A 19,623-nucleotide genomic window follows, 5' to 3' on the forward strand; every position below is an offset into this window, starting at 1 on the left:
CCACTGTCCTTTCATTCCTTTATGATTTTGTCTCTTGTGGTGTGTGTGTGTGTGTGCGCATGACAGCCCCAATGCAAAACCTACTTTCTTCATCTACCCTCATTTCCTTATGTGCTTGTGGAGGGACTATGTATACATCCATATAAGTACATATGGATCTTACACGTCTATCTAAGAAATTCAAAGCAAGTATAATTATGTTTTACTGATAAAAGAACTATTCAGTTAAGTTCTGCAGAAAATCATTTCCTTATGTAAAGGGTGACATCTCAATTTAATCTCATATTATGCATATGTTAATCTTCTCCAATATGCCAAGAATATTTGTGCTGCTCTCAGGAATTCTGGGTGACTCACTCCACTGCCTTCCTTTGCTTGAGCCATCATGTGCTCTGTGCTTTTTTTTCCTAGGAGTCATCACTGCTGCTGACATTCTTGATCGAGAGACAACAGCTTCATACTGGCTGACAGTGTATGCCACAGACCGGGGCGTGGTCCCTCTCTATTCCACCATTGAGGTCTACATAGAAGTAGAAGATGTGAACGACAATGCCCCACTGACCTCAGAGCCCATCTATTATCCCGTTGTCATGGAAAATTCTCCAAAGGATGTGTCTGTCATTCAGATACAAGCTGAAGATCCTGACTCTGGTTCCAATGAAAAACTGACCTATAGGATTACAAGTGGAAACCCACAGAACTTTTTTGCCATCAATATCAAAACAGGTAAGGGCACGCTTGGATGCTTTGAAATTGGCTGTCCATTTTTAATGGGTTATCTGGCCCTTGCTTTGCTGGCTTATCTGTTTTGTTGTCTAGAAGACAGAATCTTTTTTTCTGGGTGTAGTTTTTGACAAGATGGATATTTTTCCTGTCTACTTGAAGTGTTTTAATCTCACCTATAACTGAGGTGAACTGACCTAGTAAGAATCAAAGGCATTACAGAAGGTCTCAAGTTTGCCTCATCCATTGTAAAATATGGTCCTGGACCACTGCAATGGTCAACTGCCTCCTCTCTATTTTGAGAACTGGATGGCTGGCTTTTGCTGGGTACTTTATGTGAACTGTCATTATAAGGTCTCTACCACTTTCTTGTTTAGCCTCATTCCCAGCTTGCTATAAATGAACCCCCTAAAGGCTTAAACCTTAAGATTTTCTATGCTAGCACTAGGTTAGCTAAGATCAGCTCACAGATTTTTATCCCCATATTATCTATCGGTGTTCTAAAGAACTCCCCATGTCTATGTCTGACTCTTTACAAAAAAAAAAAGAAGAAGAAAAAATTTAATTTTCTGATATTTTGCTTAAAAGGTTTCTAAAGGTTATAATAAGAATTTAATTCATTAAGCACATATCAGAAATGCATATTGTTCAAGAAAATGTGACCTGACCCAGAGGCACGCTGGAGCATAGCATTGTGGACTTTGTGGCATTGACCTTGGCATGCTACTGCTTTCCTGTGATGTGCAACTTTTAGACCTGAACAGAGACATTAAGCTCTTAGGGATAATGTGATGGATGAGGCTTTAATTCATTGAAATGTAGAATAATGTAATTGATGGTGCTCTGAGTTGATGTTGGTCGGCATTATGCTTGGTTGATGCTTGTTAGTGTGGACAGACTTTTCTCAGGAACATTGGTGGAATTGGTAATTATTCGTCTTTACTTGTCAAAGTAAAAATGTGCAGTGGACAATACGCACATAGTACAATGCATATAATAAAACTTAAAGGGGTTTTCTGTAAGCCTAGTTCTGAGTCAGTGAATTTTTAAGCATACTTAAGTGCTCTCAAAAGTATCCAATCAGCACTTGACTTCTGTTTCATTATAAATGAAAGGTGGTGATCAGCTGGCAGTGTCTGATCAGAGGCATACTTGTGCTAGAAGGAGAGGACTCAGACAAAGGACTCAGGCCCAGCAGCTGAGACACACTAAGCATAGAATGACCCCATGTACCTGATGATTACACCCTTGTACTGTGCCAAGACCCTCTGGTCTACTTTGTGCTCTCACATAGTATTATAAAATGTGGAGAGAATGGAGGTATTGAAATACTTTTTATATTTAATAGAGAGAAAGGAAATGGAGTGAGGAGGGAGAAAAACAAAGGGAATGTCATTAAATAAGTTGAGTATGTGGCATCCAATGCCGCACACTCACATTCTGCTACTCCATTGTGATCTTGCTGCCATTCTGGTCATCAGAGGACCATCCGATACCTTGCTTTTGAATGAAAGAATTCTATAAAGAGGCAAGTTCAGCTGCTGCTGGCCACCATGAGGAGAGCAACAATACCAACCAACCACAGCTCCCAGGGTCTAAACCACCAGCCTGGGAGCACTTAGGGAGGGATCCAGGGCTTCAGCTGAATATGTAAGAGTGGAGGGCCCTGCTGGGCATAGGTGGAAGATGAGATCCTTGACCTCATGAAGGCTGGATGCCCCAGGGGGTGGTAATTTTGAGGGTGGGGAGGTGGGAGTGGGGGGGTAGGTAGGGGTTACATCCACAGATAAGAAGGAGGAGGAGTGAGGGGATAGGGGGTTCCTGGGTGGGTGGGGGATGGGGTAAGTGAACAACATATGAAATGTAAATAAAACATCAATAAAAAAAAAGAAAATGGAAAACAACTCTTTAAGGGCAGATCTTTAGGCTACTTTGGCCATTCATCCTGGCCTAATGGGCCCCAGGCCAGTGAGAGACTTTGAATTAGAAATAAAAAAGACAGTGTTACTGAAAAGTAGCACTCAAGATGCTCCTCGTGCCTCCACATGTACATGGCCACATGCACACATGCACACACACACGCACACACACTCACATACATGTATATGTATACTTGTGTACACACACACACACACACACATTCTTGCAAAAAGAGTAGCCGTCATGGTTAAGAATATGATGTAAGGAGCTTACACTAGACCTTGTGCACATTGTGCTTACTTTATGCACATGAATTTTCAGAAAGCCCTACATTATCATAATGTGGCTTCTATTGCATAATAAGAGCCTTAATTGTATTCATAATTTCTCTGTCTTTGCCACAGAGTTTTAAAATGTGCCCAGAATGACATCTTCATCAAAGTTGTCCAATTGTCTCTAATAAACGAGCAGCACGTCTTGGTTTTCAGACACAATATAAGAAAACAATGCATTTTGTTTATTTGGTTGTTAAGGTCATTGCACTTATTATTTTTATCACAAAGTTCAATAACCATACAGTTTGAGCTTACAACACACTAGAAGTAATAGGAAAGTAGCAGAACAGTCGACACTGTGATCTAGTGACAGTATGAACATGTAACTGATGTACAGGAGCTTTAGTGAATATGGAGTTGTCAAGAGTGATGGTCATGCATGAATCGCTTTATGTTTAGGAGCCTGGGTTTAAAATACTTGCCCCAGACTTCATAATTGTGAAATTCTGTGGACCACCACAGAGAACACCTAAGAAGTAAATCAGACCTGGTATTACAAGCTTTGTGTCCTCGGGAAGTTCCTGATTCCCTTTTGAAGCTCAGTTTTCATGAGTGTGATGATTAGCTTTGCCAACTTGATACAGCTAAAGCAATCACCTGGAAGAAAGAGACTAAATCAAGGCTTGCCACCTTCAAGATGGCCTACAGCCATGTTTGTAGGAGAGTGTCTTAATTAGATTAATTGATGTGGAAATACCTAGCCCACTATGGATGGCACCATTCCCTAGCAGGAGATCCTGAACTGTGTAAGAGTAGGGAAACTGAGCTGAGCAAAAGCAAGCAAACGGGCATGTATGTATTCATTTCTCCCTGTTCTTGACTGTAGATGCAATGTGAACAAAGGTCTCAAGCTCCTCCCACTGTGAGCTAAAACTGTGAACTAAAATAAATTCATTCTTCTTTAAGTTCCTTTTTGCAATGGTGTTTTATCACAGCAACAAAAATCAAGCTAGAGCAGTGAGTAATGATTGCTCTAAGGAATTTAGGAGTTGTCCTGAGGACTTACCTCACTAACCTAGCACTGCCAAATCACAGGAGAAATGATGGTGCCCTGTCTGCTTTATGCTAATGGCATGGATATACTTTAATGTCTTTAAGCCTAGGTTTCTTATCTGGAAAGTGATAACTTTGCTTACAGCACAGTTATTACTCATGGACAAGGAAAATCACAGTGCACGTGGAGGATGCTAGTAAATTACATAGCTCTTTAAGAAATGTCTTTTTATTATGACTACATCTTTTTGAGTGTGGGCATAGATGGGTAGGTATCTATGTGTTTATGTGTTGTGTTGGTGATGGGTTATATTTGTATATGACCCTTCGGAGGCCAGAGGCCAAACACAAGTGTTATTCTTCAGATACAGTTCACCTTTGGTTCTGTTTTGTTTTGGAGAGGGTCTGTCAACAGCAGGAAGCTTACCAAGAACAGCCCAGCTTGCCAGTGAGCCTCAGGCATGCATCTCTCTCCACCACACCAAGCTGGTATTACAAGCCCATGCTATCAGCTCTGCTTTTTATGTGAGAGCTAGGGATTGAACCCATCTCCTCTCAGGATTGTAGAATAAGTGTTTTGCTCACTGAACTATTTGTCCAGGTCAGACTTTGTCTTTCATTTCTGTATTACAGGAGATAAAGCTCACTGAAGCTTGTGAGCTCTTGGTTCAGGGTATTGTTCTTGCTGTCTAGAGAACCTGGTTGGCTCCTTGATAGTTGCTTTAATCTTTGGCATTTCTTTTGTTCTAAGAAAGTCATTTGTGTGGAATAGTGGCAAAGAAACATTGATGCAATGTTTTTCAGCAGTGAAGTTAATCCCAGAATGTTGTAGATTCTAGTAAATTAACTCTTTGGTCTCTCTATGGTAGAAATGAAATTTATAGTTTTGCTGTGTTTTGGAAATGTGCTAAAGATTTAAGTGGTTAACGCAAATATGAATTGTGCCAGTGTTCTAGTTCCACAGTCTGTGGCACATAATGGGTACCACTGCCTTCCAAACTGAGAGTGTTTCTCTGTTGAGTCAAAAGGCTCATTTGAGTTTTGCTCTACCAGATCTGGAGCCACATAGAATAAGTGGGTTGTGGACTTTCTTCAAGAACTTTTTGCAGGTTAGGCAGAGAAATAAAAGCTGTCAAGCTGGAAGGTCCTCTTTGGCCTATACCCTGCATGAGTTCCAGACAGAGCAGAAGAGGTCACTCACATCCAGCTCCTTCTTGGTGCTGCACAATTGTGGTGAACAGGCTCACAAGAAGAGACACTATGCATTCTTCTAGAGAGATGCAAGCTGGCCACTCGGCACTCATCCTGACAAAATTAGGAAGGAATGGGGGAAACTTTTCTTCATATCTCAGAACATTTGCTTTATTTCTGTGTGTTGTGTTCACTCTAATTAGTGTAGGCTCAGCAGTCTAACCTTAGGTAGAGCTCTCAATATACATTTTACATATTGTTGCTATCAGTCTGTGTTCCTCACCAGACAAAGGACTGTGTAAGGTAGAAGCTGAATGTGTCTATCTGGGAGACACTCTGTCATAAGGAAGGACATTTAAAGGGACTTTGCATCAGTGTCTGCTGTGTAGTACTGGGGCTTTCCATTCAGTCTCTTGAAGTCCATTTTTGGTACTACTGTTGACCTGGACCTCATGTTGGTGGATAGGAACATAAGAGAAGATGGTTTCTGAATGAAGAAAATTTAGTCTCCTGAGAAGGTCATCATACCTCAAACAAGGCAACTGTGTAAAAAAAACCTGCATAAAGTGTGAACTGCCGGACTCTATAGAATATCAGCTATGACTGGGGTAACATCAAACCAAGCAGGTGACGAGGGGAGCCTGACACTCCTGAGTGTCCAGAGGAATCGACTGGTCTGCAGAGACAGAGTCATGACCACCACCCAGTGCATGGGAACTAGTTTAGTTGATATCCAAAACTATCCCGGAGATATTCTAGCTTCTCAAAGAGGCATGCTACTATTCTGGAAGATATTGTAAAAGATTCAACAAATGTTGTGGGAGATCATAACCTCCAGATATATGCACCAGTTTTTTATTTGTTTGTTTGTTTGTTTTGGTTGGTTGGTTTGGTTTAGGGGGTTCAATGCTATTTAGTGTTCAGAGAGTCTTGAAATTTATTGTTAAGTCTTTCTTTGAGTATCCTGTCTCGTAAGAGATTGCTTCGAGGGGAAATCATGGACGAGAAAAGGTTTTGTCCTTTCTTCCCTCTGTTATATACATGAATGGGGGTTGGGGGGAAGCATCCACTGTACTGATAGTGTGTGTCTATGAAACAGGTGCTTGCTTAGCCCAAATCTTCCCATAGCTCTTTCTCAGGGCTTGGAGCAGCTTTTCCATAGTTGCTGTAGCTTCTGATCTCTGAGCCTGGGTCTGCTCACTGGCCGATTAACTAACCTAAAATGAATAGTAGTTTAGGCTTAACATCTTAGGATAAGTCTGAACAAAATATACCTTATCTGCAAGTGGACTAGCTTAATACACACACACACACACCCTACACCCAAGTCATTTGAGAGGCAGGAATCTTCAAAATTGTGTCTTCTATGAGAATGCTTCAAGTTCTATCTGGCTGTTGGTTCTTTGGGTTGTAGACCTGGCTTATCAAAATATTGGATGGCCTGAGTTTTTTTAATCACCTCTAAATAATAGCCTCTTGCCTGTGGGTATGTAGTATAAGAGATAACAGGTAACACTCAACATTAATAAGAGAGTTAACTGAGAAACCCAAGCCATGCATCAGCCTGGTAATCGCCAGGTGAGCTTATTAGCTATGGAGTCCTGTGGAGAGGCCTGGTAATTTGTGTTTCTGACAAATTCCCAGCAGAGGCTGAAGTTCCCTTGAGGAACTTGATGTGCATTCTATAGATTTTGTTGACCTAAGTGGGTAGCTAAGGCCAAGAAACTCCTGCGGAAGCCAGCTTTGTAAATTACCCCAACTCTCTCACTTTACAGTGCTGTGGTTTTGAGAATCAACTGTGAATTCCAAATTCTTTCTCCACCCATTCCCCATTAATCCTCATACCATTGTTCTCTTTCCTGTTTCATGAACTGACTGAAAATGAAATTCATGGCCCTTTAGTTGTCAGTGTGAGTCAACATCACAGAGAGCCATACAAAAACTGGGCGTTATATAGTATTTGTATACAAACTTTTATTTATAATTTTTTGTTGAAAATAGATATTCTTTTACACAATATATTACGGTCACGGTTTTCCTCTGGCAACTCATCCCAGACACTTCCTATCTCTTCATCCACTCAAATCCACACCCTTTCTTTTCATTATTTCTAAAACACAGAACAAAGCAGAATTGGTAAGAAGTAGCTTAGACCTACTTTGATAAACAAGCAATCACTATCCAGTTTTAGTAAACCCCTTGAATACATAATTATCAAAGAAATATTACCTCAGGAGATAGAAGTATTACAAAATAATTTGTCCTTCAAAGAAAGTTAAACCCTGAGCTTATGTAGAGCCCCATTTAGAGGTAATCTGCTTAGAACACCCTGTGCTTATGCACAGCTCCACTTAGGGGTAATCTGCTTAGAACACCATCTCTTCTAGGAAATCGGAAGGAAAATGCCCGTAGAATTACAGAGATTTCAAGAGGGAAGTAAAAAGCAAGGTGGGGAACAGTACAAACAACAGTACCATTCCTCATTAATTCTTGTGCTGTCTTCACAGTATGCTAAGTTCTCCAAAACCAGATGCCCCGAATGATGCTTTGATATTTATAAGGCCCGAGCACAAAGTAGATAATGTGGCAAATGAGTATGGATAGAACTGTAAATCACCCTTGCACCTTCGTTCAGCCATGAAAGGAGGCCTTGTCCTATAGAACATTAAATTGTATTCATTTAATCTAACAAGTTCAAGAGAACAAATGGGGCTGGTGCAGATTTATCATTGGGGTTACTTAAATTCAGTGATGACCTCTTCATCTATGTCAATGTGTTCTATGTGAACAAAGACAATGGGAAAGTCTCTGCAGTGTCCTTATGTCCAGGGGAAGCTGAACTGGGATCAATTGTGGAGCCTCTGGGATACTGAAGGATGGCAGAGTGGCCACGCCCAAGGAATAACATGCTCCCTCCTGCCATCGGCACTGGCTGTACCTTGTGGGGTCCAGCTCTATTAGGATACATGTTGTTAATGACTATTTTAGAATTTCTTAACATAAATACTTTTAGCATCTTAACTCTAATAGTGCTGTTTTGTTGGGAGCTTTCTTATACACGTTAAAATACACTTTAAAGTATTTATCAGCCTTGTGGCCTCTACTTCACCCTTTACTATCAGTTGTCACTTGCAGGCAGACATCCCTTACTGGAAACCACTGAAGCACAGTGGAGAGCTTCACAGGACCAAGTTCCCTATGGCTGTTCACAAAGTATCCGTACTAAACAGATGACAGGGCAGTGTAATTTAAGAGCAACAACAAAACATATGTATATAGGCTATGTATGTGCATATTATTACTAATAACACATGGGAGCAGTTGGATGGAGAAAAGGAAAGGGAAATGATGTCATTATATTTTACTCAAAATGAAACTTAAAAGATAAAAGGAAGGAACCCAAATCTTCCTCTTGTCACTTTTAAATTCTAGCTTCTTCAAATTTTAAAGATCCAGGGAACACTTGATATCGACTCAATGCCCCACAATAACAAAGCTTCAAACAATGAATGTGAATAAAGTTATCAGCTTCTTAGTATTTGAAGAGGATTTCTCTAGTATAGGAACTCTCACCTGAGTCTGTTATGAGCAGCTCTCACCAGAAAGCAGCACAAAGAGATTATTCGAGAGTTTTTGGCTCAAAATCTTTATAGCTTCAAATCCTGTTCCTATTTAAGGCTAGCCTTCTGATGGATAAACACACGATGTGATTTCATTCTGCAGTAGAGTGAGATGAAGCAGGGGTGTACCACCCTTCTAGCCTCAGGTATGGCTTTGCAGCTCAGGCTTTCGGGACATTTGGTATCTGTCAGAGGATACAGTTCATGGGTACAAGCCCCAGAGTACTTCTGAGTAGGCTTTGGGGTACTAAATCTGTGTCCTGGCACTGTGTTGAAATACATCATTGGATTAGAAAGATTTAGGCTGAGTGGAAAACTGTACAACTATCAATGGCAGTGAGACCTTTGACTTCCCAAATAGATACAAACTCCAAAGAGCAGGTTGCTAGTTAGACAATGGCAGGTGTTATATGTCACCTACAAGAAGTACCTTTGTATCTTTCAGTAAATAGGATTACTGGGGAAAGGATTTTTCAAGAACTGGTCAGTTATAATTACTTCATACAATGGGGAGTCTTTCATAAAAGGAAGAGAGAGCCAGGCAGTTAGCAGCTATGTGATAAAAGCTTACAGGGAAGGTGCTGCATCACTGGCTGTTAATAAGAGGCAGAGGCTCCCTGAGCTGAAGTATGCTGGCCTGCCATCTCTGAGCCTGGTCTGAGCTGTTGGCCGCTCTTCTATTCAGCCTCAGCTGCTCAGGAGAGCTGTGAGAAATTATTGAAGATTATTCGGGAGGGAGATGGAGTCACGTAAATAAAGCAGATGATAGAGATGTATTTACGAGTGAAAGGGAGATTGATTGAGATCATAAATTTCCCTTTTATTTCTTGTATCTGGGTGTGATTTCCAGAGCAGTAATTTACTGTGTTGGTTTATTACTGTCTTTCTGTTCTGATGGTTGGAAACCTTGAATTTTAATTTAAACCACTCCCTGCCTCCCTGACTCCTTGTTTATTGGATGCCACTGTGAGAGTGTCCCAAATATTTTCTGGCCCTGGTACCCCCCTTTCAGGGCTATAGCAGAGTTTGAACATGCTAAGTGCTGAACCATGATAATGTGTTGCATATTTGCTCATTTAGCATCTATTAGAATACTGGAAAGAGATCTGGTGATTGGCCCAAAGTCACTCAGGTATTCAGCCCAGTGAACATTATGCAAGATGTTCAACCCAAAGTAGTCCTTTTTTTCTGGATCAAAAGTTAGGAAATACTGCGTGTTTGTCCTAATTTTTAGCTGGATACTTGTGTTAGTGGTTTGAGTTGACATGTGTGGTGTGATTAAGTGTAACCTCATTGGGACTCCTAAAGGCTCATTTGTTGATGATGGTATCCTGTGTCTTAGGCATGTTTTTTCCTCAAGTTATGAGCTTGTACAAAAGTCATTGTTGATTGGTTTGGGTACTTTGTAAATCAAGATCTCATCCATTTTAATTCACTTGTCATTTGTCAGGCTCAGATTATCTGGAAATACCATATAAAAGAGTCCTGAATGTCCCACATGGACAGTTACTACAAAAAAAGGAGTTGAGATTTCCTCATAAACTAGAGCACAAGTCCACTTTTGCCTCGATGCTGCCTTTTTTGGTTCTTGTGGTTGTCATCTTTGAGTGACTTTGTTCTTAATTTCTTGAAAATTTTATAAACAGTGTACATGTTTTAAAAATCTATAAATTGTAGTCACATTGAGGTAGATTAAAATAGTGAACTATGTGGAATGCCAAAAATAAAACCAGCCTGTGGTGACTCTTTATATCTTATTAACTTGTAGAAAAATGACATCTTTTTTTTCACTTTAAGTAGTCATTTAAGTTTCATGATAAACCTGGAAACAAAATATGTCACAAAGAATGTGTTTAGGAAAGTAGACATGTAGGCCAAATGTCCTCATATTTGAATCCAGCTATATCACAGGCTACAGCCTCATTCTGCTGCTGTGAAAAAAATTCCACCACCAAAAAGCAACTTAGGAAGAAGGGGGTTTATATGGCTGACAATTCCAAGTTACAGTCTATGGTTTCAGGGAAGTCAAGCAGGGATGAAAGCACCTAGTGACATCATATTAGCAGTCAACAGGAGAAGGGAATGAATGCATCCATGTGCTTGTTTGCATGCTTTCTAAAGTTTCTACAGTTCTGGGGTTAGCCCAGAGGATAGTGCTGCCCATAAGGACCTGATTCTACCTACATAAATTGCCAAGCAAAGAAATTCCTCACAGGCCAATCCAGATAATTCCTCAGTTTAGAACCTTTTCCCCAGGTGATTCTAGGTTATGGCAAGTTGACATTTAAGACTATCCAACACAGAGCCTGGCTGTGTGATGTTGGGAAGATTACTTAACCTTTCTGTGCTTCAGTTTCCTCTGAGAAACTGTGAAATATCATAATAACATTGGCTTGCTATTAAGATTAAATAATTTAACATATGTAAAGTACTAGAAGCAATACTTGGCACATAGCATACTCTCAATAAATGTTACATATTAAACAAATCTGCACACGCAGTTTGTTTCAGCTAACTGGCATTTACAGTGCATGATTAAGGTTCTAGGCAGTTTGTGTTTGCAAACTAGGATTGGATATAAGACTTTCTTCAAGGTTCATTAAGTTCACCGTAAGATTAAGACTTCCATCTATGTTGGCTCCTCTGTATGTCATCACTTGCATTGTGTCTGACAAGTGGACAGCAACGAAAAAGTCGCAGACGCCCAGAAACCTCCCTATCTATCTAAAATGGTTCTGCTTTTTAATCACACACCAATCCGATGCCTTGACAGTGGACTGAGAGGAGCAGTGGGCTTTCTCAATTTCAGTCCAGCCTCTGCCGTTTAGTTGCTCTGATTAGAAGAAGCAAGTTTGTTTCATTTGTCTCAGAAGTGTCATTTATAAATGAGAGTTGGAACAAGAATCGAACTTGTTCTTGTTGCTAAACACTAATCCTAAATGGCTCCTCCATTTCCTGATACTAGGCAGACATCACTAATCAATGGTAGTACCTTCTCATAGTCTTCTCACACTGGCATGGACAGGGAGTGCTAAGCAATGACAGCATTGTCTCATCATCTTCCCCCACTGGTGTGGGCCTATATCACTAAACCATGGCAGCACTGTCTTACCATCTACCTACATTGCCGTCCATTACTGATAGGAGCAGTTGTTACATGGAGCCATGTAACATTGATGACTTTAATAATACCTCTACCCAGGGCTGCCTTGAGTGACAATGAAACTGAAGTCAGCACTGTAGATCCAGTGGGAAGGGATGCCTGCACGGATCATCGCTCCCCGTGAGCTGCAGCTTGTAGCAACATCTCTGCTATTTGACTGCTAACCTCCAGTCCTTTCTTCCTTGTTGCCATTAGATTGAGATAGAGGCTTGGACCAAGGTTCTTTCTTCCAGAAATTTGTTGCTAGGATTTAGAATAGTATCTGGCTCTAGTGGAATATAATTGTAAACTAAAACAAATAAACGAAAACCCTGACACACTGACAGTTGAATAGACCAGCCCTGGCAGGTAATCTGTTGCTGCTAGTGTACAACTTACTATCAAAGTTAGAAATGGAGTCTCTTTATATAATTGAAAGGACCATAACAGTCTGTTACAGTGGAAACTATGTTGAGAGCGAGGATACTGCCCAATGCTAGTACTGAGAGGTGTTAAAGAGGAGAAAAGGCTGATACCTTTACATGTGCTGGTCTAGGAAAGAGCAGTGGAAAGTATCTGCATGTAACACACTCTATTGACAAGACTTTCCATCTATATCACTCGGAATCACTGCTCTTGTTTTCACAGTAGAACTCTGTACTAACATCTTTAGTGTGGGCTTGAAGAAAGGCTTAGAACTCTTTAACAGACCTTAAATAAAAATGGGCTGATTTAAATTTTATCCATATTGTTCAGTCTCAGTTAGTTTTACTATTGTGATAAAGCACCATGACCAACGCAACTCAAAGGTCCAAATAACAGTTCATCACCAAAAGCAGGAACTTATCAAACCAGGAACCTGAGGGCAGTAGCTGATGAAGAATCCACGGAGAGGTGCTGCTTACTGACTTGGCCATCAGAGCTTGCACAGTCTGCTTTCTTATAGAACCCATGCTCAGGGATGGTATCACCCAAAATGGACTGGGACTTCCCACATCGATCACTAATTAAGAAAATGCTTTATGGCTGGATCTTACAGTGGTGTTTTCTCCATTTAAGGTTTCCTCCTTTTAGCTAACTCTTGCTTGTGTGAAGTTGGCATAAAACTAGCCAATGCATACATGTTCCATAAGGCATCTCAAATATTCTGTTAAAAATTAATTATTTTAGTTTATTTGTGTCTGCATATTTATAGCCTGTTGAACAGCAGTTGCACCCTGAGAAACCCACCTGTGGTGTACCTGCAAACGCTGGGCTCCACAGCCATATGGCAATGAACCGTTTCTTAACTCCCTTATGGCTCAGATTGCCATAAATATAACGCTGACAAAGAATAAGTTATTCTTCATTTTCAATGACTTAATTTTGTGAAGTGTCAGGCTTAGTTTTTACATATGAAGTATTTAGCCAATATTAAGTATTGTAACTAAAGTGAAAATGATTCATTTTTACTGAATATGAATCCTGTTTTGAAGATTGATAGCAACCAGTCTGATGAGAAGCTTGAAAGACTCTTATGTCTACTATGTTCATATTTTATGAGTGCACACTACAAACAAGGAACTGTGATAGGCACAATACACAGAAGGCAGGAAGGGGAGAATCGAGAGACCTCTCCTTTAAGATGTCACAGATCAAAGTCATTTCAACATCAGTTGACATTACTGCTATGGTCACCCAGTTTAGAATGCAGCAATTCATGTTAAGGGTTTTGCATGAGAATTATATTTCTATTACCGATAAATTCTAATGATACTAATTAGTGGTTTTAGGCAGAAGCCCTGTGAGAACATGAATGAGAAGAAGGGACAGAAATCCATTACATTCAAACTTACTTTTATCCGCAGAAAGGGGGGCTTTCCAGTGCACTATTTTAAAACATGTTGGCATCACATACTTTGTTGGAGTAGGATGAATCCAATTTTACCTCCCACCACTTAAGCAAATTTCTCATCTCTGTAAAATGTCATGTTTTATAAAGACATACTTCATCTTGGCTGTGTACATCCTAAATAGTCCATTTTTATTTAGTTAAATTGTTTTCTGTCATGGTGAGAAATGTTTTCTTCTGAAGAAATGATGTTTAGGTCCGGGAAAAAGGAACATTTATTAAAATAGTGTATTAGAAGACTAGATATAGATATATATTATTTTTACAATTTTAGTTAGTATTTAAGAACTTTTAGTGCCCAGTGAAATTACTTTCACTGCGAAGCAGGCTCTGACAATAAGAGTCTCTGAATTCTCAGTTTTACACTTAATTAAAATCATCTGTGGATTTACGTTTTTGCCTGCGTATGTTGAGAAATGTCAGGGATGTTTCAGTAGGTCTCCACAGAGGCGTTGCTGGGTCGTAGCATCCAGTTAATGATGTAAATCAGTTGGTGATTTTACCCTGCTCTAATTTAATGAGGCTTTATTGACCTCAGATTCTATAACAAGGAAGGAACACGATAAAACCACGAGCTTCTCAAACTCTGTTCTCAAGGCAAAAAGTCACTGAAATCAAGCAAAAAGAAGTCTGATTTTAGAATGAATTCTGAGCTCATTATTGAACTATTGTCTTAGAATTTTGATCATGTCTCATTCCTACCAAACCCTAGAAATAATGTGTATTAACAGTTTTCCCAGATAACAGCCCTGACACTGTTGGCCATTATTCTGGACCACTCTCTAAACTCTATCAAATGTATTCTTCAATTTTTCACAGTCTCTTGAATATTTTCCTGACCACTGGACTAGAAACACACTACAGTAACATGAGACCAGTGCTTGGGAGGTCCCATACCCTGTCACTTGCTCTCTGTCCTTCCAGAACAAAGGCCATTGAGTTTCCATTTTGTACTGGGGCCTGCAATGCTGTAGGTCATTCTGCATACCTGATTTCCATTTGTGTTTTTTAACCCTTGCCTGGGCCCCCTGATGCAGTAACTTGACTCCAAACATGAGCTCTGCTTGCTAATACCCACTTCTGTGCTCACCCTGCTTATTTCAGGGCTCTCTGCCTTTTAACCTACAGCTTCTCAACTGTGCTAAGTTCATACACATAGTATTTAAAATAGTAAGCAGGCTAGGATTTGAAAGGTGACCTTGAAGATGCTACCCATGAGGCAAATATACCGATTTAGCAGCCATACTCTACAATGGGTAGGTCTAGAATACGAGGCTAGTGTCTTCCTCAGGGATGACTACATTGCTAAGTGTCCCTCTATTGCAAATCAGGTGGAAACATTTAGTTCTCATTTCTGCCCATGGAGAGACAGTTGGTTATAAATTATTTTAAGGGGTGATGTTTCTTTTATTAAGAGTCTTGTTTTTCTATATACTATAGGTTATACAGTTTTCTGTTGACCTCATGGACTTACTAAACTCCAATAACTTCTGTGTCTGTCTTCCAATTGTTATCCAAAACCTGGAAAGTCCTCACTTGGAACTGTCTTGTCCTCAAGTAGTTATGGGAACCTTTATGGCCCAGACTCTGGTTGCTAAGCTACTCATATACTGTTTCTCAGTGTCTACACAGCCTTCTACCAGATGTATAAAAGATCAAAGTTTCTCTCTGTTGTTGTTTTAACCTTTACTTTAGTGAATATTTCTAGTTTCTGAATGTCAATAAAAGAAAGCAGATAGGAAGCAAGGCCACGTGTTTTCTTATAATTTCTTTGTCTATTCATAGGATGGGAAAATGTGCTGGCATATAAGCTACAAAGAAATAAGATTCTTAAGGAACAGAGATATGACTTATTTGGTAGAGTGCTGACCCAGAATGCAAAAAGCCCTGGATCTGATGCATAGCAGTTCATAAAGCCAGTACCACAGAGCAAGCACATGCCTATATCCCTAGCATTTGGGAAGCAGGACAGGAGGATAAGAAGTCCAAACCACCCTGAGCTTCAAAGTGAGCTGGAGACAGCCTCATCTGAGAATCTAGTTAGTAATGGTCCACTGTAATTCCAGCACTCTGGAGGCAGAGACAGGTGGATTTCTGTGAGTTCAAGGCCAGTTTTATTTCACAGTATGTGCCCAGCTATTCAGAACCACATAGTGAGATCCTGTCTCAACAAACTAACTAATTAACTAACAGCACAGTCAAACAAATAAATAAATGATTATTAAGAGCAAGGAATTTTATCCTTTTTAGATGATTTTTTTAAACTTTATTTTTAGTGCTTCTTTATCCATAGATAAGCAAACACATACAGAACGTCTTTCGGGACCATAAGTGGGGCAAATTTCAGAAGTTAACTATTTTGACAGCAAACTAAAATCCTATAAATCACCTATGCCAATCACCTATGCTTGCATCTCATAGTTTAAAGGATGTTTCAAGTTAAAACCATTGAGTGTGTAGACTGATCCAATCAGTGTCAATGTCTTATAGTTTACATGTTTCTATTGTTGGAGAATGGAGTTGCAAAATGCACTTCAGTGCACAGGGCATGAAAGGCAGTCTGAACACTTACTAAGTAAAAAATCAAAGTTTGTCCTGGAGAATAAAGTTTCCAAAGGGGATATCAGCATCAGCAGTGTCTGCAGACAGGGGCCTCAGGAGAGCCAGAGCGGAAGCTCAGAAATCTTCTCTTCCTGCACTCACCCAGTCTATGCAGTGACAAAGGAAAGCCTTGCGAGGTTGGTGGGGGGGGGCAAGGGTGAGAAATTAAGCCCATCTGTTTCTCAGGTTTGCTATAGACTGCTTCCTGTGATGGTGCAGGGTCTTTCAGATGACGTTGCTCCCCATCAATGATTTTTATGTGTGTGAGTGTTTTCCTTGAGTGGATATCTGTTGACTATGGACATGCTGTGACCAGGGAGGCTAGAAGAGGGCATCCAATCCCATAGAACTGGAGATGTAGATGGTTGTGAGTTGCCATGAGGGTGTTAGAATTCTCTGGATGACCAGCCAGTTCTCTTAACCACTGGATTATCTTGTGAGCCTCCAGGAATATTATTCTTGTTGAGTATTTATTTGCCTATTTAGTCATCTTTGTCAAATATTAAGTATTGTTGATTACATATTTGCTAGTTGACAGTTACTTGGTAACAAGCCTACAAGAATAGGACTGAGTCTAGCCTACAAGAAGAGGGCTTCCCACATTCCAGGGGCTCCATACCAATGCTAAATAAATGGATGGAGTAGCACAGGCTTCAGGTTTTCTGTATTCCTCCCCCCAAACCTGGGGTCCTACGTTCCTCTTTGTAGTAGGTAGTCACTTGTTCTTACTAACATGATGGAGGCTGAAATTCTCCTAGTTGCTTTTGCTTTAAATTCCATTTGACATTTGAGTGGCCTTGTTTGTTTGTTTGTTTGTTTGTTTGTTTGTTTGTTTTGAAACTGGGCTTTTCTATGTATCCCCAGATATACTGAAACTTACTTTGTAGACCCTGCTGGCCTCAAACTCAAATTCACAGAGATCTACCTGCCTCTGTCTCCCAAGTGCTGAGACTAAAGGCGTGTATTACTGAGCCCTGTGAAGTGTTTTCAAAATGTCATCTCTGGACTCCCCTGCCTCTGAGGAACTGAAAGCAGCTTTTTATTGACACAGCATACAAGTCATCAGGACATGCACAATACTGCTGCTTTCTTAACAGTCCAGAAAGGATGACTAAGAAGTTGGTAATCTCACTTTAAATCGGTTTATTCTCAGTTACTAAAACCTATGTGAGTCACATTAGCTTTGTGGCAGACTTTAACACTGACTGATGTGGCTAATGGCTTTGACCTGGTTACAGCAACACCACAGTGCCACCCTCCTCTGACATTATCTCTCTTCTATGCTTGATTTAATGTGATGTAATATATAAGGGGAACTGTGGGTAATTACTTTTGAAATGCCTTTTTACTTTCACATATAGGAGAGGTACAAGAGTTGGCCCTTGTTTGTAGAAATTCAAATAGTGATTGTAATATATACCCCCTGCCCCCACAGCACTGGGACACTTATGTACTCAGTGATAGATTTAGAAAATCCTGCTCTCTGTTTCGCTGTGTTGCTACAGGAGCTCAATGGTAAGAATCCTTATCTCAGAATCAGGAGAAGCTTATCTGAGTGTCATAGCCACTCGATTAGGCCTGTCACTTTTCACCAGCGGTCAACCATTATATTGGCACTTAAAATAAGTGGTAGGTAAGAGAGTAAGTGGGCTCAGAAGTCTGTCAACCTATGCACAAGAAAACTTGAACATATTGACTCACGCTTCTGCGTTCTGTCTGTCATAAATAAACAAACTAGCCAGAGTTTTCTCATCTTTAGTGAATGAATTATATTATTCTGCTTAGTAGGCACATTAAAGATGAATTGCTTAATTTAACAATCATATATGAAAATGAATTCCATATCAGCTACTGCTCTAGGTGCTGGACATATGAAACTGTGTGACACTTTGGTCCTTATCCCATGATGTATATGTGTGCTTGGAGTGGTGTGTTGTCTCTCAGAGCACTTCCCAATTACTGATGTGATTTTTGTGATACGTAATTGCCTTTTTATTGATCTGTATGGAACAACCTTTTTCTACCTTTTGCTTCCTTTACATTCCAAGCTCCTTGTCAAGCCAGAAGCTGTAAACAAAGGCTGTTATACATGTGGGTCCCTGAGATGGCTCACCAGGTAAAGGCACTGAACTTCACTTCCATCTCCTGGACCCAAGTAGCAGAAGAAAATAACTATACATTGTCCTCTGACCTATACACACACACACACACACACACACACACACACTTGCACGGGCACATATAAAATAAAAATATAATAAAAATATATGGCATTTGTGCTCTGGAGGTCTAAATTTTTTGATGCCAGTATCTCTAGAGCCCTAATTGCAAAGCCCTGATGGAACTCTTCAGGACAGAGTTCCTGTTAAGTTTTACAGTATTGCATTTAAGTGTCAGTGTGATCTGTGATGGCTAACTTGATTGGATTAAGGGACATCCATGCATCCCCTTTCTCTGCTCCCAGATCCACCAAGCTTTGAACAATCAGCCTTATGTCACCAGAATAGAAGTTGGAGTCTCTGCTATGATGATCTCAGTCCCCTGACTCATGAACCAGATAAGCTTTTTCTCCCAAAGTTCCTTCTTGCTAGGTCACAAACAATGAGAAAAATAACTAATTCACTCTTCTGAAAGGATGCTGATGCAGAAAAACTCCTTTCCCAGCTAAATGAGAAACGAGCAGTTTGTTGCAGCTGCCAATCTGAAGTCTACTGGGACAAACTCTGACCCTTGTCACCTGCATTTCCAGACCTGAGGAACAAATCATACCCCACTAAAAGGGCAGTATCTCACCTGAAATCACAGAGCCCTGTCACTAGCCAGCTATTCGATATATATTTGTTGAATAGATTAAAATACAAATAAATTAACATAGAATAAGTTTCTTAATATTAATCCTCAAAGGAAACAGCAATAATAGACTCTAATGCATCCTTTGGCCATAAGCTCCTGGCCTGGGATGCTGGCTGGGATTTGCCTGGGCAAGCACCTGGGTAAAATCAGCTCTTTCTCACATTCAGTCCAATTCCACACACCAGAAGTGGGCACCTCTGGCTGCATCATCCCCAGCAATCACTTGAGATTCTCACTGAACATTTCTGATGTCACACATTCCCTCCTGGAGCAAATATATCTTGTGCTTCTTACTTCTCTCAACATGTTCTTATTCGATTTTTTTTCTCCGAAACTTGTTTATCATAACTATCC

General features: G+C 40.2%; 1 protein-coding gene across 3 annotated transcripts in view; it reads left to right on the forward strand.

Annotated features, from left to right (window-relative positions):
* Window positions 1-19,623, forward strand: part of Fat3 (FAT atypical cadherin 3) — a 577,941-nt gene that overhangs the window by 240,521 nt on the left and 317,797 nt on the right. For all 3 annotated transcript variants that reach the window (XM_028763348.1, XM_028763349.1, XM_028763347.1), the window contains one exon: window positions 412-726. In XM_028763348.1, coding sequence (XP_028619181.1) covers window positions 412-726 — 315 coding nt within the window. The remainder of the gene's footprint in view (window positions 1-411; window positions 727-19,623) is intronic.

The sequence above is a fragment of the Grammomys surdaster genome, unplaced genomic scaffold (assembly GCF_004785775.1).
Source record: "Grammomys surdaster isolate TR1022 unplaced genomic scaffold, NIH_TR_1.0 138, whole genome shotgun sequence".
NCBI classification, from domain to species: Eukaryota; Metazoa; Chordata; class Mammalia; order Rodentia; family Muridae; genus Grammomys; species Grammomys surdaster.